We start from the raw sequence: 13,902 nt of genomic DNA, 5'->3' as shown, positions 1-13,902 counted from the left end.
GGACGTTTGGTCGCCCGGACGTTTGGTCGCCCGGACGTTTGGTCGCCCGGAAGGTTATTTATAATTACCATTTAAAATTGTTGCTCAAATTCCCAAACATCCGGGCGACCAAAGGTCCGGTCACGGTGTGCAACTGGAAAGGCAAATTTTTAGGAACGATCAAAAAATGAGTGAACTGCACGTCGCACAAATGCCACACAAGTGTCCTCTGTGAAATGCTTAATGCTCACAGTGTAAACCTAAAGGTATGAAAGTAAAAATAATGTGTCCATCCTCCATCCAGATCGATGTGTCCTACAATGTACCCGACCCCGTATCCAAGCCGGCTTTCCAGCTCAAGGTGAACCTCAAGGAGATTTTCCCCGGCCGCCATCCGCAGCCCCCTCTTCCTTCTTCGTCTTCCTCGTCCTCATCCGGCCGTCATCCCGCCGCACGACCTCGCAGCCGTGCCGACAACCGCTCGGAGCTCAAGCGCAAGCGCCGGGCGCCAAGTGACGACGATGACCCCGCAGCTCACCAGGACAAACTGGACTTCCACATCAGCTTGGAAGTCTGCGCCAGGTGACAAAAAAACCTCGCACGAGGCTTCTTTCCAAAGCATGGCTGACCTCACCTGTATTTCCAGGTGGCTTTATTCGGGCTCCTCCAACATGGCCGTCATTGAAGTCCCCATGATCTCCGGTTTCCGAGCAGATATCGAAAGTCTCGAAAGGGTGCGTAGAATCACACACAAATTTTTTTCCATATTTGAAAAAAAAAATCACTTATTTCAGGACAACTTGGTACTTCACTGTTTAAATATAAATTTTGACGATAAAATCCGTCACTGGAATATCACCCTATCAGAGGAGTGAATATTACACTCAACAGCCTCAGTCTGAAAACGAAAAGTTGCACTTAGAGATGTTACACGCTGGTATCCAGATTATAATGAGTTTTATTTATTTTATTATATAAATTCTGAGGTAAACATGGGGTCCTCGGTAACTTCTTATGATGAGTTTGGTAGGGACTTAACCAAAGAATTCGCATAATTTGCAGCAGCAAACATTTTATGGGTATAAATTTTAGGCCATACATTGTTACATGGGAAACTACACTTTTGTTAAAAAAAATTGTACACTTTGCGTCATGATGGTGGCGCCAGCTCAGGCGAAGTACCTCATAAACTCCCACTGTCCAAAGGCTGCCACCTTTGACAGAATGAAAAGTCGCCTCCGTGGGGGAAATGAACTTTAGAAGCTACGTGCTCTCTTCCAATTTGCTGTAAACCTGAGCTCCTTTAACCTTTCTATCTGGCCAAACAATATCCAGACAACAGTGTTGGAAAACAAATAGCAAATATTATACATATGTGCAGATACATTTCCAAAATATATTGCATGTCATCATCATTATAAATTAATTACCTTTGTAATCCAGTACATTTCACTGTGCAATTGTTGTTGTTACCTGTTCTTAAAGGGACTTCAACAAATTTTTAATTCATTTATTAAAACTAGTGTTGGTACTTATATTTGCCGTAATGTACAGATTGTTAGTACTTTAGCCACTTTTGTCACAAATACTGGTAGAAGTCAAAGCAGCCATTAAGAAACTGCATTGCATTCACTTGGTCTCAAAGTAGTTTGGAGCGCATATGGTTTACATTCAAGCAGATTTAAAATGAAAACCATATGGTTGCACTTTGATTATTTTGTACGGTGTACAACGTAACGCAATGTCATCAGGCTTCGCTAATGGTGGCCTTTTAGGATTGTCACGGGGCGTGCTCAAGGATTGTTTGCAATATTGAGCAACATTATTTTTATGCCATTTTGGAAAGGCTTTGTTCAATAAAATAATTAAAGCTTAGCTGGAGCTGTCCAGTCCCCTGTGGTGCTGACCGTTACTGCCCTTACTGATGCAGTGGAACCTATCAAGCGTTCAACAATGTATTTCAATATAAGCTGCCCTTTTAGGGGGTAACAACATTAGTTTCCTAGTGATATGATTACCACTATAAAGCCTTAATGCTGGAGTGTTGCCATGAGCGTTCAATTTTATGTCTCTTGCCACAGCTGCTGATGGACAAACGCGTGGGTTTGAAGAGATACGAGCTCGACGGCAGGACAGCGTTTTTCTACTTTGATGAGGTGGGTTTCCAACTTCCATCCATGTAAATGGGCAAAGTTGATAACATCAAATAATTTGTTTTAAAATTGCCAAATCTAGTAATACAAACAAAGCATGCTCTTCAGTGACAAGTACACCTGTAGTATCAACAGTATTATGCGACACGTGTATTTGGAAATGAAAATTGGGGCCACTTTATTGCAGCATTTTTATTGTAATATCTCAGTGTCCCAATGCCTTTTGACCATTTGTCCTCGATGTTGGACTATTGTCAGTCTAGTTCATATGGTATGTGGATGTGCCTGCATCTCAGATTCCCAGCCAGTGCATGACATGTGTGGCCTTCCAAGCTGTCAGGGAATACATTGTGGGCAAGACGGCGCCTGTTCCGGTCAAGATCTATGACTACTATGAACCAGGTAAGTGGATGTGGTTTGTTGCATTTTTCTTCTTTTTTTTTAAATTAAATTTTCATCTATTGCCACGGGCAGTTTTTCCAATTCTTTCTGTTTTGCTTTAGCGCAACTACTACTCTAAATATTGTAGTGCACATGTGTCAAAGTGGCGGCCCGGGGGCCAAATCTGGCCCGCCGCATCATTTTGTGTGGCCCGGGAAAGTAAATCATGAGTGTTGACTTTTTGTTTTAGGATGAGATTAAAACGAAGAGTATAGATGTATATTAAATTTCCTGATTTTCCCCCTTTTAAATCAATAATTGTAATTTTTTAATCCATTTTTTCTGTGTTTTTAGTTCAAAAATCATTTTGTAAAATCTAAAAATATATATATATAAAAAAGCTCAAATAAACATTTTTTAGATCAATAAAAAACTGAATATTCAGGGCTTTTAATCCAGTTCTTTTAATCCATTTATTTAAAAAAATCTAAATATTATATCTAAAATGGTCCGGACCACATAAAATCGAGTTGACGTTAACGCGGCCCGCGAACCATCCCGAGTTTGACACCCCTGCTGTAGTGGATGTGCAGTCACACTTGATTTTAGTATGACTAAAAAGCATTTGAGAAGGACTGCCTCAACCTGATCATAACTCAGAAATAGCCAACGATTTAACGACCATCCAATACCAATGACACCCCTAATTTTACAGCCTTCGAGGCCACCCGGTTCTACAACGTCAGCGAGAGCAGCCCACTCGCCCGAGAACTGTGCGACGGACCAACTTGCAACGAGGTGGAAAGTTCGTCCAATCACTGGACAGGTGAGACTTCAACCATTCATGCGATGATCACCCCCAGGTGTCCCCATTCTCCTAAAGATTCGATTTCTGCAGGTTTTGTGCAGACCAACCAATGCAACAACGTGTTTGGATGCTTGGAGGAGGAGCAATTTGAACGATGCATGTGCTACCGGGACTGCGGCTACGACGGGGAACGCGTGTGCGGGTCCGACGGACAGATCTACCAAAACCAATGCCAGATGGAGGTGTTGGCCTGCCGGAACGGAACACGCGTCAAGCAGGTTCCCGCGTCCCATTGTCCTCATAGTAAGAACATTCTTAAAGTCACAATTGAAGAGCATTTCACTCGAGGCAGTGTCTAATTTTGGGAGTTAATTATTAGCACAGAGAATGTCCGAATAATATTCATTATTAACCTACTGTGGCAGGCTTTGGAACCGATTAACTACGATAAACGAGGTATCACTGTAATAAGAACAATTTTGCTTATTTATTCATCATTGTATTTGTCATTGCTGTCTTGTATTACACTGGTGAATACCATCATTCTAATACTGAGAATCTTAATGAAACAGAAAAGATCATATAAAATATTTTAGGAGGAAATACTGTGGTCATCTTAAACTGCACCTTTAAACACAAACCAATCAATGAAAACAACTACCATATTTTCTCGCATATTAGCCGCCTCCGTGTATAAGCTGTATCCTTAAAATTGCCTTAAAACCGTTGAATTTTACCATTTCTCTCGTATAAGACGCCCCCTGATTCAAAAATTTCACAAATGTCTTACTTTGAAAGGAAATCTTATGTAAACAAATTCAAAAAGGAAGTCATGTGAGCAGTACAACCAGGAAGTGTGTCCATAGGGGTCTAGTTTGTCATTCTTGGGTAAGATTTTTTCACGTTTCATGCAAGATAGGTTTTTTTTTCTTGAATTTCATTCATAGACGTTAAAATTAATTTTGTTATGCATTGTCTCATCTTATGCCGTTTCGTGCATGTCAAATCTAATTTATGCGCGTATAAGCCCTACCCTCGATTCAGTCTTTTTTTGCCACAAATACGGCGTATATGCGGGAAAATACGGTACTTTAATCTAAGATAGTGCAGCTAGCAGGTGCTTTTTTAATGCAGCAGGTGTGCTTTTAGCCATGTGTGTGCAGACATTAACCACTCGGTGCATGTTATGCGTGTTTAAGTATGTTTATTCTCATTGCTTTGCGCCATGATCTCACTCGTGGCAACAGCTGTTCAGATGTTTAGCTGATTACTGAATTTCACGCGCGCACGTGCACTCTTTTATAGATCACAACCCGGCTTAAGTATGCACCGATACATGGAGAAAGGGGGTTAGGGGGGGCTTCTAGCTTCTCGCTCCCCCCACGTTGTATTAGAGCGCTATGCGCAAATGACAGACTGCTTTTGTCCGGGCCTTTGAAATCCTTGCCACATTCCTTTTCCGACGCGCAGCCCAACAACAAAAGGAGCCATTTACGATCGGGGCAAACAAGACTGAAGAGGAAGAAACAAGTTTAGCCGCCGTAAACAAAAATTAAATGCGAACTTATTTTTCGGGGGGGTGTTTGTTTGTGTACGCTCAAGCGCGGTAAGGGGTCATTAGCCCATTTTGAGGGGGGCGAAAGATACAAACGGATCCAATTATGATCATGCCGCCGACCTCTTGGCTGGGTTATTTTTGGAAGAATTTGAATGCAGGCCTCCATCGGGATTGTTTGGACCTCATTGTTTTGCCAAAACGTGTTGCTCGGCGGAGGGGATGAAAAGCTTAGCAAAAAATGCATTATTGAAGATTGAAATTCCTGCTTTTAACTAAATGTGTGTTTGTGTTTTCTAGTGGAGGTCAAGGCAGAGGTCAAGCAGCCAATCGTGAACCAGGAGACGGAGCAACCCTCGGTGCCAATACATGCAGGTAATCGGACCAAATACATGCAGTCTCTTGTGATTCGAAAGACTTAATTAGTTGTTTGACTTTGGTCCAAAATGATTGATAGGTTCATCAATAGGTATACTTTAATATAATATAAACAATACAATGCGAGTATTTTCGGAAGTTGATTCGATTATCGCCATCTGCCGGAATCCAAGTCAAAGCAATTTAAGAGTCCTTCACAGATCTTCATTGCGAACTCGAACTCAGAACAACAGTCCTCGGCCCGGAACTTGGTGACCTGTCGTGTCAATAGTCCTAAAACAATTAAATGTCCTCGGAGCCAGCTGTGTGTGTGTGTGGGGGGGGGGGGGGGGGGGGGGGGGGGGGGGGGGGGAGGTGTCCTTGTTATACTGAGCTTCCTGCTTCTAGTGAGAATGATATAATAATATGCACATATTCCATATATAATAATATCCCAGAATATCCCAACAATGATCATTGTCAATCCCCCTAGTTCAAATAAATTGGACGCTGTTCGCCATCAATGGCGGGCAATGTGTTGAATTGATAAAGCGGAGATGAAATCTTTACCAGCTAATCTTTATGATTAAAATGAGCTTTGTCCAACTTTTAACACATTTCATTGTTGTTTTGGCAATTTTAAGCTCCACAAAAATTTCATATAACATGGATATTATTCCTTTATGCTAAGCAATGCATCTATTTAACAAACAATACTAACATACTTTAATGCATTTAGTCACGTCATTTAATAGCAAACACATGAAACTGAAACTATTCATAGAACACATAAAATGAAACTGAAACTATTCATAGAACACATAAAATGGACACATTTAATATATTGTATTGTGGCAATGTTAGCTTCAAGACAAATTCTTTTATTGAAATAAAACACAGAGTGTTATGAGATTGTAAAATGGAGGCTCAGGGGAAAAAAACATTCCCACCTTAAGAGAAAAGTTGATGTATAGGTTGTGAATACATGCAAGCATGCATGCTCCACATTCCCCTGCCGTCACATCACGTCTACAATCAGATAAAGACAACGATGGACAAGCCCGATTGCTACGTCCACCGTAGCTTCCAAAACATTCCTGGCAGTCTGTTGTCGTGTTACTTTTGGCACGCGTGGCATGCAAACACCTTTCACTGGATGCGATAGCCTGGAAAAAAAATCCTAACCTAGATCGTAAAGTCAATGCTGGCGTTGTGTCGTACAGGTGTGCTTTTGTCTAAAATGAGGCGACGTGCCCTGACTTGTTGGCTCCGGGTCACTGGGCTCAGTCAAAGGTCTTCTTTGCGTCAAGGATTTTCACTGCAATCAATGTAGTTGTGCTCCTGCGTGATATCTAGCGGTCAATAACATGAAGTGGCTTTTTAGCTGGAGTTTGTAATGTTTCTAAATTGGAAGTTTCATAAAAGATTTTTCCCCACGTATGAGGACTCTCGTATTAATGGAAATTTTAGTCCAACACAATTCAAATATGTTATTTATATAAGGAATCACATATAGATATAGCATTAGAGAAGTGCACAAATAACAACAACAAACAAATAAATAGGTTATTATTTATTGATTATTTATCTGTTCGTTTGTTGTTGTTATTTGTGCACTTCCCCACTTATTTTTGTTGTTTACTACTTGGGTTGACTACTTATTTATTTATTATTTATTACTTATTTGTTGATTATTTAATGTTACTATTTATTACTTATTTGTTCATTATTTAATGTTATTATTTATTACTTATTTGTTGATTATTTAATGTTAATATTTTTGACTTATTTGTTGATTATTTGATGTTATTATTTATTACTTATTTGTTGATTAGTTAATGGTAATATTTGTTATACTTATTTGTTGATTATTTAATTTCATTATTTATTGATGATTTATTTTTCAGTTTGTTGTTATTTGCTTTAAATCTCATTATACTTGTATAATGACAATAAACGCATTCAATTTAATTGAATTCCATTCAAACAATTGCATGCAGGCAGGATTATCAAATATCTTCATTTGTGTGAAAGGTTACAAGGCATGAATCAGAAACCTTGTGTTTAATTTTTTTATAAAATGTGGATTAATCATCACATTTACAATATAAAATAGGCACCAAGACACTTATGTGTGGGCTTGTACTATTCCAGAAGGAGAGTTCACATACAAAGTTTTTAGTTGAGATGGAATATAATTTCCCGGTTGCATAGTATAGTTTGTGTAGTATGTTTGTGTACACTTAGATTCCACCATGTTGTATCACGTTACTATTGAAAAATATTACTGTCAAGCGTAGTACTAAATAACTCTACTTGTGTGTGATGTCTCCAGGTGAAGAGGAGCAGGGCTCGATGGCCGACGTGTCTTACTACTCATACGATTACGACTCAGACGCCGAGCCTTTTCTAGCAAACTCTGAGGCGCGAAACCCGAATTTCGACGTTCCGCAAACCGACCTGGACGCATCACAGAGAGTCATCCTGCCTTTTAACGTCCAAATCCCCGCAGCGGATGCTGGGAACGCTCCCGAACGATGGTAGGATATGATGAAGTGACCTTATCTCAGTGTTTTCTGGCTGTTTTTTTAATCTGTTTTTGTCCTTTTAGTTATTAGGAGGGTACACGGTCGATTGGTTGCCAGTCTTTTGGTCGCCTGGAAGGTTATTGATAATTACTATTTAAATCGTTGCTCAAATTCCCTAAATACAAACTGCGAATTACTGTTTAGTCATACTTAATGCCCTAGTAATTATTAGGCTAAAGAAAAGCTCCAAATTTCCCAGACTTTTATTGTTTTTTGTTGGAGAACTTGTTAAGACCCTGACTGACGTAGCTTCTTAAAGGGACAACGCATGTACATACAAACTCTTCTACACTCACACGTTGGCTCAGTGAAACTGTTCTTGGCCATTGTTGGCTTTTGTTGATGCGTAGACCGTGTTGTTTTACCTTGTTTTGTCGCCGGTCTTTTGGTCGCCCGTTGTCGTGGTCGGGGCGACCAAAAGACCGCGACCAAAAGAGTTTATTTTTGAACGTTTAGTTTTGTGCTTACGTACTTATTTTGCTACTACCATGCAACTGTGATTAAAAACATTGTATATACAAGGTTAAGGTATTACATTTGCTATATTTTCAATTGAAATGTATAACTATAATTTGAATCAGATTTTTGTTATATTTTTGGGGTCATGTGTTAAACTTTATGTCTAGTTTTTCTAATTGCTGTTTTGTGCTCTGCATTTTCAGAAGAAGAAAAATAATATTGAATATGTCTCTTAGTATTACTTGATTGCAAATGTTTAATAGTTTTAATTGCATGCTGGGAAGGTTATATTTATTAACATTTTTTTACTTAATATAATTTGGATTTTTACTAAGTCATTTCACATTCATAATTTGGATTTTTATTAAGTAATTTCACATTTATATGCAAGTTCAATTTTCGACCGCACACGTTTAGGAGTATGAATACAAATTTTGGAACCCATGAAGTGACTTATTCTGTCTTGGATGCATCTTTCCTTATTATCATATCATTTTGTCTTTCACAGAAAACACCAGAGTGAAGCCGTCCCCACTTCTACGTTGTACATTATTTGTGAATATACTCATAAATGGAAAGTGAAGCGAGAAGCTCCAAAGGATGTAACATGAATGTGTGTGTGTATATACAGTATGTGTGTGTATTCACTTTCCTCTTTGTATTGTCATAGCATTTTTTTTTTATTCACCCTATTCTCTCTCTCTATAATCACGAGAACCACATATATCGTACCGTATTTTTCGGACTAAGTTTCATTAGCTAAATAATGCACTATGAAGAAAAAAAGTAGATGTACATTGCAAGCTTTTATTTGATAAGAAACCAAGAGCAAACATACTTTAAAGTAAAACTAAATTAAATTTAAATTGAAAACAGGCTAAATAGGCACCTGTAAATGTTACATTAACATTTTTAAGATAACTTTAGCCTAAAAAACAGGCTTTTGCTAGTCAGAAAGAAAGAAAAAAGCAAATAGGTCGCAAAAAAGTGCCACTTATAGTCCGGAAAATACGGTATCGATGTTTTGATATAATTACAGCCGACTTTAAGCAAAGCCATTGTGTTACATTTTCTATCTGTGGTATTTATTTGCTGCCAGACATCATAATCATTGTTCTTTTTCTCCATTAGACGCCCAAACGTGTTGATGTTGCGGTGAAGTCGCTTCAGTTGTGCTGTATTTTCTTATGATGTAATATTGACTTTTGAAAAATCTTAATCAATTATCAGCTGCCCATTTTGACCCGTTCAAAGTTTTCCTGAATTGAGAACGGTGTAATTTGCATATGGCATAAAATGAGGTGCTAAGTTGTTGGATGCACAGCATCATTAACTTCTGATAAATGGCACGTTATTAAATCTGGGGTAAAGTTGGCAAACTACAAATATAACGCATGTTTTCATTGTTTTTGATTGTGCTAATATTTCTTCACAACACCCCTAGCTTTGACAATTATAGGGCATAAGGTGGGCAGTCTTAGGGTATTTGGTCGAAAGGATGTTATGAAGACCTGGAAAATGATTAAAGTTGTGGAAAAAAAGGACATTAAATAGAATTTGTTTTAAAATGTTTGCTCAGAGACAAGTCATACTTTACAATAAGGTGTCCAACACTGTAAAATTCAAACAAGACCATAAAATGCTTAACTTTCTACAAAATTTTCCTGAGAAATAGTGTGGCTAAAATTAAGTTTTCATTTCAGTTATAAAAACTGAAAAAAAATCAGATTGAGAAAGTGGCATGATAAGGATTAAAGTCCCTGGCGGACTTGAATATATATATTTTTTTCCTTTTTTATTCCCATAACATCACTCAAATGACTTGTCTTTCTTACAACCTGCTTTGAGATTTGATTGTACAGTTCATAAGCTATTTTATGTTCAATTTTGATTCATGAAGCAATCAAAGAAACAAATCAACATGAAGTTTTGTTTTTTCCCAATTTCTGTACATTTTCTAAATTAAGACACATATACTGTTATTACATATCAAATACGGAGATTTTTCAAATAAAAGTTGCAAAAAATATGAATGTAAGCACTGTTGTGACTCCCTGCTTCATTTCAATCCAATCTTTTAGTTTTTTGTTCACATTATGACCATGTCAGACTTGTCTTTAAAAAAAAATGGTGAAATAATCATTGTAGTTTAATATAACTTGGGCAAATGTATTATTTTTAAAGTATTTTCGTTCATACGTTTAGGTGCCTTGGTGACATGGAATTTGCAGTGCTGTTTTTGACACCGTCAGCTGTAATAACTGAATTCTTTCAAGTGCACACTTGACCATCTGGGTTGGAATTGTTAGGCTTTCGCTGATGATTGGTCGCCGTGTTTCACACAACAGACAGTTGACCTCTTCCTTTCAAGTAAAAACAATTCCACCAATCGCGAGTTGAGGTTTGATCCAGAACCATTTTAATTTTTTTTTAAACAACAGCGTACAACAAGCAAATGGGGAAGAACACTTAATATTTACAACCTGGATTACTTAACAGATAAGAAACAAAGACAAAACAGAAGGTGACCAAAATATACAACGTAAACGTTAGAAAACTTGAAAGTGAATCAATAGAACCAGGCTATGTTCACCTTCTATAAATATAATGCAATGAACGTGTTCATAGTGCTACAGATTGAGAACATAATTAAAGAAAACAGTTGGTCTATGTTGCACGTGGGAGTGGTCTTCTGAATAGCAAAATGTGAGGTTCTGTAGAGGAAAAAAAACATGCACACACAAAAAAAAAAGAGATTAATAACTGCTCCATGATTGGATTCTTTGAAGCCTAACTGTAGCAGCATGTGCTTTTATCTTGAATTGATCCTCAAGGTCAGTTATTGCCCTTTAATCAGCCTTTTGCCACTTTGACCAGTCAATTAAAATTTTTAATTTTAAACAGATACTGTATTACTGACAGATTTTTCCCTCGTCATAAACAATCCTTACATTTTTCCCCAAATACTGTATTTTTTGACAAGGATACCTGACTATAAAGTGCAGGCACCAAATTTGAAAAAAAAAGAAGCAATTTTAACATTATGAACTCGTGCAATTTAATGAACACAGCGTCTCTACATGTTTTTAAACCCAATCTTCCCAAAAAACACTAATTTAAAATGTACATATACTCTGCTAGTTATTTGTTTTTAAAACTAGCCTCAGTGCGACCTCCACTGGACAAATTTAGCATCTACAGTAACGTGAAAGTTTTACAGGCGTGTCCCAAGCATTTTTTTCACATTTCTACAAATAATTCGTCTAGGAACCGAGCTGGATCCCCCAAAAATGTGTCCCCCATGCCTGAAATCTCTTTTTTAGGAACCTCCATGTTACTGACCTGGTGTGTGGATCATGTAGTGGATCCAGCCTTGGCTCTGCTGCACGCCGAGGCCTCGCCACTCCTCTTCGGTCATGAGATGCGAAGAGGGCACCAGTTTGGAAATTTGCTTCGGTAACACCACATGCCTAACCGAACAAAAAATAACGATACAGATAATTTTGCGTTACATCGCCAGTTGGGTACTGTATTTGGGTCCTATAGAACGCATGGTGCGACACACGAGCTGTTAAAAGTAGTTCGCTCAGCTTTTTATTTACCTGTACTCAAAGGCGTCGTCGTTGTATTTATCAGAGTAGCGAATTCCTTTCGAAGACATGGCTGATTGAGCTGAATTTATAACGTTTGATCGGGGGAAAAGTGATGATAATCAACGTCTGAGTTACAAGTTTAGCTGTCTAACGATTGAGGAAGCTAGTATTTATAGCTTGCGTTTAAAAAGTAACGTCCGCTTGCGCTCTTTCATCTGATTGGTTGAGGTGGCCATAGAAATCACATAAATAAGGCTAGATGTGAAACGTTGGAGTCAGCGGCGTCAAAAAGCGACGGCCATCATAGAGCACACTCTAATCATTTCATAGGATCGTTTGCTTTTCTAAAGTGAGGGTTTTTTTTACATTAAAAGACTGATTCCTCGGCAACATCGAGATTTTGATTTATAACAAACGTGTCTATGATTCAGACTGGCTGGATGTTGGGAAAAATATTTGTTTTCATGTATGCAGTGTATTTACTACATATATCGCTTACGTTTGTGGATTAAACAACCTGAGTGAAAATCAGTTAAATTCAGCAATTTCTACATATTTCCCAGTACACACGCTCTTGACTTTAATGGTGTGATTATTGAATGGCACTGATACAACATGTCAAAATTCTCCAGATAAACTACAACTAAAGACGAGAGGCTGATTATACTGACAAGCACCAGGTGACTGAAATTTACTGATGACAATTGTAAGACAGCAGATTAGTTGGTGTCTGTGAGATTTGAGTTATTTAGGGGTTTATTTGTTTGTTTTCTTTAGTATTCTTGGCTTTTACCCGCACGCATCTGGAAACTTAGTGTTTCGTTGGAATGAAATCCTGCACCCACTGCGGCCCTCAGTGGAATTGTTTGGAGACCCCTGGTCTACAGCATGCAGCATGCAGGTCGTATTCATTTCCTGTTTGCCTTGAGCTACTGTACGTATATTCAATTCTGTCTCTTTAAAGTGAAAAACAATATTAACACTGGCACAATCCACTAGGACTAGGGTGACAAACTCTGGATTAAAAATCGGATTTAAAAAAAACGGGATCAAATCCCCTAAATATTCAGTTTTTTTTGTATATCTAAAACAATGTTTGTTTGAGCTTTTTTTAAACAAGGGGAACGTCTTTTAATCATTTGTTTTTCATTTCAAAAGGAAACAAATATATTTTATTATATTCAATGTTAGTAAAAAACAGAATATTTCTTTTTAGATTTTATGAAATGCCTTTTGAACTAAAAACACAAAAGGGAAAATAGATTTTAAAAAAAATTGCATTAATTGATTTTAAAAGGGGAAATCCAGGAACTATAATATACATCTATAATCGTCATTTGAATTTGATCCTAAAAACAGAAAGTCGGCACTCGTGATTTACTTTCTCCAGCCGCACGAAATGATGCAGCGAGCCAGATTTGGCCCCCAGGCCGCCACTTTGACACCTGTGCACTAGGTGGAAGAAACGGTCTGAAACGCTTAATAGAGATTATGTATGTACATTTCAGCACAATAAAGATTGTGTGGCCTTCTACTGCCACTGCTCACTATAGGTGTTTATGTAATCAATATGGTGGGGTTAATAGGGCGCTAATGAGCACTGAGGTATTCACAGCCGGATTTGTGCATGCGAAGAAACACAATGAGGAAGTGATTTATTAACACGTCTCATTCCGTGACATCTATTGACACGCTTTAATTGGAGAGGCAGTCCATTTTTGTTCTATTCTCACATATGAGGCAAAACAGTTTATCTTCAGTCATCATCTAATGATTCCATCTGGTTTATTAGTAACTTCTTCCATACTTGGACAAACAAAGTTGGGATTGGCTGTTTCAAAGAGGGTGGTACCGCATCAGGGTCCTTGTGGTTGTGTGTGTTCCAATGTAGCCAAATAAAACTGGAACACCATTTTATCTTGTTTTAGTTTGTTTTGGATAGAAGTCAACAGGATCTTTTTCTTCACAGATTTACATAAAAAGGTAAGATTAAAGAAGTTTATATATAGTTGAATTAAGATGACAATGG

The 13,902-nt window shown here is 38.0% G+C and overlaps 3 protein-coding genes across 4 annotated transcripts in view; 2 read left to right on the top strand and 1 right to left on the bottom strand.

The window, feature by feature from the left end:
- Window positions 1–10,318, top strand: part of cpamd8 (C3 and PZP like alpha-2-macroglobulin domain containing 8) — a 44,570-nt gene extending 34,252 nt beyond the window's left edge. Inside the window, exons 36-44 of the mRNA XM_077607538.1 lie at window positions 284–561; window positions 626–713; window positions 2,061–2,135; window positions 2,429–2,534; window positions 3,229–3,339; window positions 3,412–3,624; window positions 5,177–5,251; window positions 7,569–7,773; window positions 8,789–10,318. Of these exons, the coding sequence (XP_077463664.1) occupies window positions 284–561; window positions 626–713; window positions 2,061–2,135; window positions 2,429–2,534; window positions 3,229–3,339; window positions 3,412–3,624; window positions 5,177–5,251; window positions 7,569–7,773; window position 8,789 (1,152 nt within the window). The 3' untranslated portion in view covers window positions 8,790–10,318. The remainder of the gene's footprint in view (window positions 1–283; window positions 562–625; window positions 714–2,060; window positions 2,136–2,428; window positions 2,535–3,228; window positions 3,340–3,411; window positions 3,625–5,176; window positions 5,252–7,568; window positions 7,774–8,788) is intronic.
- Window positions 10,319–10,676: 358 nt separating this feature from the next.
- cks2 (CDC28 protein kinase regulatory subunit 2) lies at window positions 10,677–12,090 on the bottom strand. The gene is made up of 3 exons (XM_077607132.1): window positions 11,883–12,090; window positions 11,623–11,750; window positions 10,677–10,994 (listed from the first exon to the last, which is right to left on the bottom strand). Exons 1-3 carry the CDS (start codon window positions 11,939–11,941, stop codon window positions 10,948–10,950), a joined length of 234 nt encoding a protein of 77 aa, XP_077463258.1. The 5' UTR covers window positions 11,942–12,090; the 3' UTR covers window positions 10,677–10,947.
- Window positions 12,084–13,902, top strand: part of shc2 (SHC (Src homology 2 domain containing) transforming protein 2) — a 20,126-nt gene continuing 18,307 nt past the window's right edge. Inside the window, exons 1-3 of one of the 2 annotated variants that reach the window (XM_077607130.1) lie at window positions 12,084–12,553; window positions 12,651–12,774; window positions 13,802–13,856. In XM_077607130.1, coding sequence (XP_077463256.1) covers window positions 12,701–12,774; window positions 13,802–13,856 — 129 coding nt within the window. In that variant the 5' untranslated portion in view covers window positions 12,084–12,553; window positions 12,651–12,700. Of the gene's footprint in view, window positions 12,554–12,650; window positions 12,775–13,801; window positions 13,857–13,902 lie in introns of those variants that run through there. The other variant, XM_077607131.1, reaches the window with a different exon arrangement.

The sequence above is a fragment of the Stigmatopora argus genome, chromosome 8 (genome assembly GCF_051989625.1).
Source record: "Stigmatopora argus isolate UIUO_Sarg chromosome 8, RoL_Sarg_1.0, whole genome shotgun sequence".
NCBI classification, from domain to species: domain Eukaryota; kingdom Metazoa; phylum Chordata; class Actinopteri; order Syngnathiformes; family Syngnathidae; genus Stigmatopora; species Stigmatopora argus.
This window is presented reverse-complemented; position numbering and strand designations above follow the sequence as displayed.

What these genes read in the sequence shown, in the direction of transcription:
- cks2 (XM_077607132.1), bottom strand. Translation starts at nt 11,941, where the DNA reads ATGTCTTCGAAAGGAATTCGCTACTCTGATAAATACAACGACGACGCC. An exon ending in GACGACGCCTTTGAGTACAG is followed by an intron (nt 11,751 to 11,882) that starts GTAAATAAAAAG and finishes TTGTTCGGTTAG; the next exon opens with GCATGTGGTGTTACCGAAGC. An exon ending in CTACATGATCCACACACCAG is followed by an intron (nt 10,995 to 11,622) that starts GTCAGTAACATG and finishes TTTCCTCTACAG; the next exon opens with AACCTCACATTTTGCTATTC.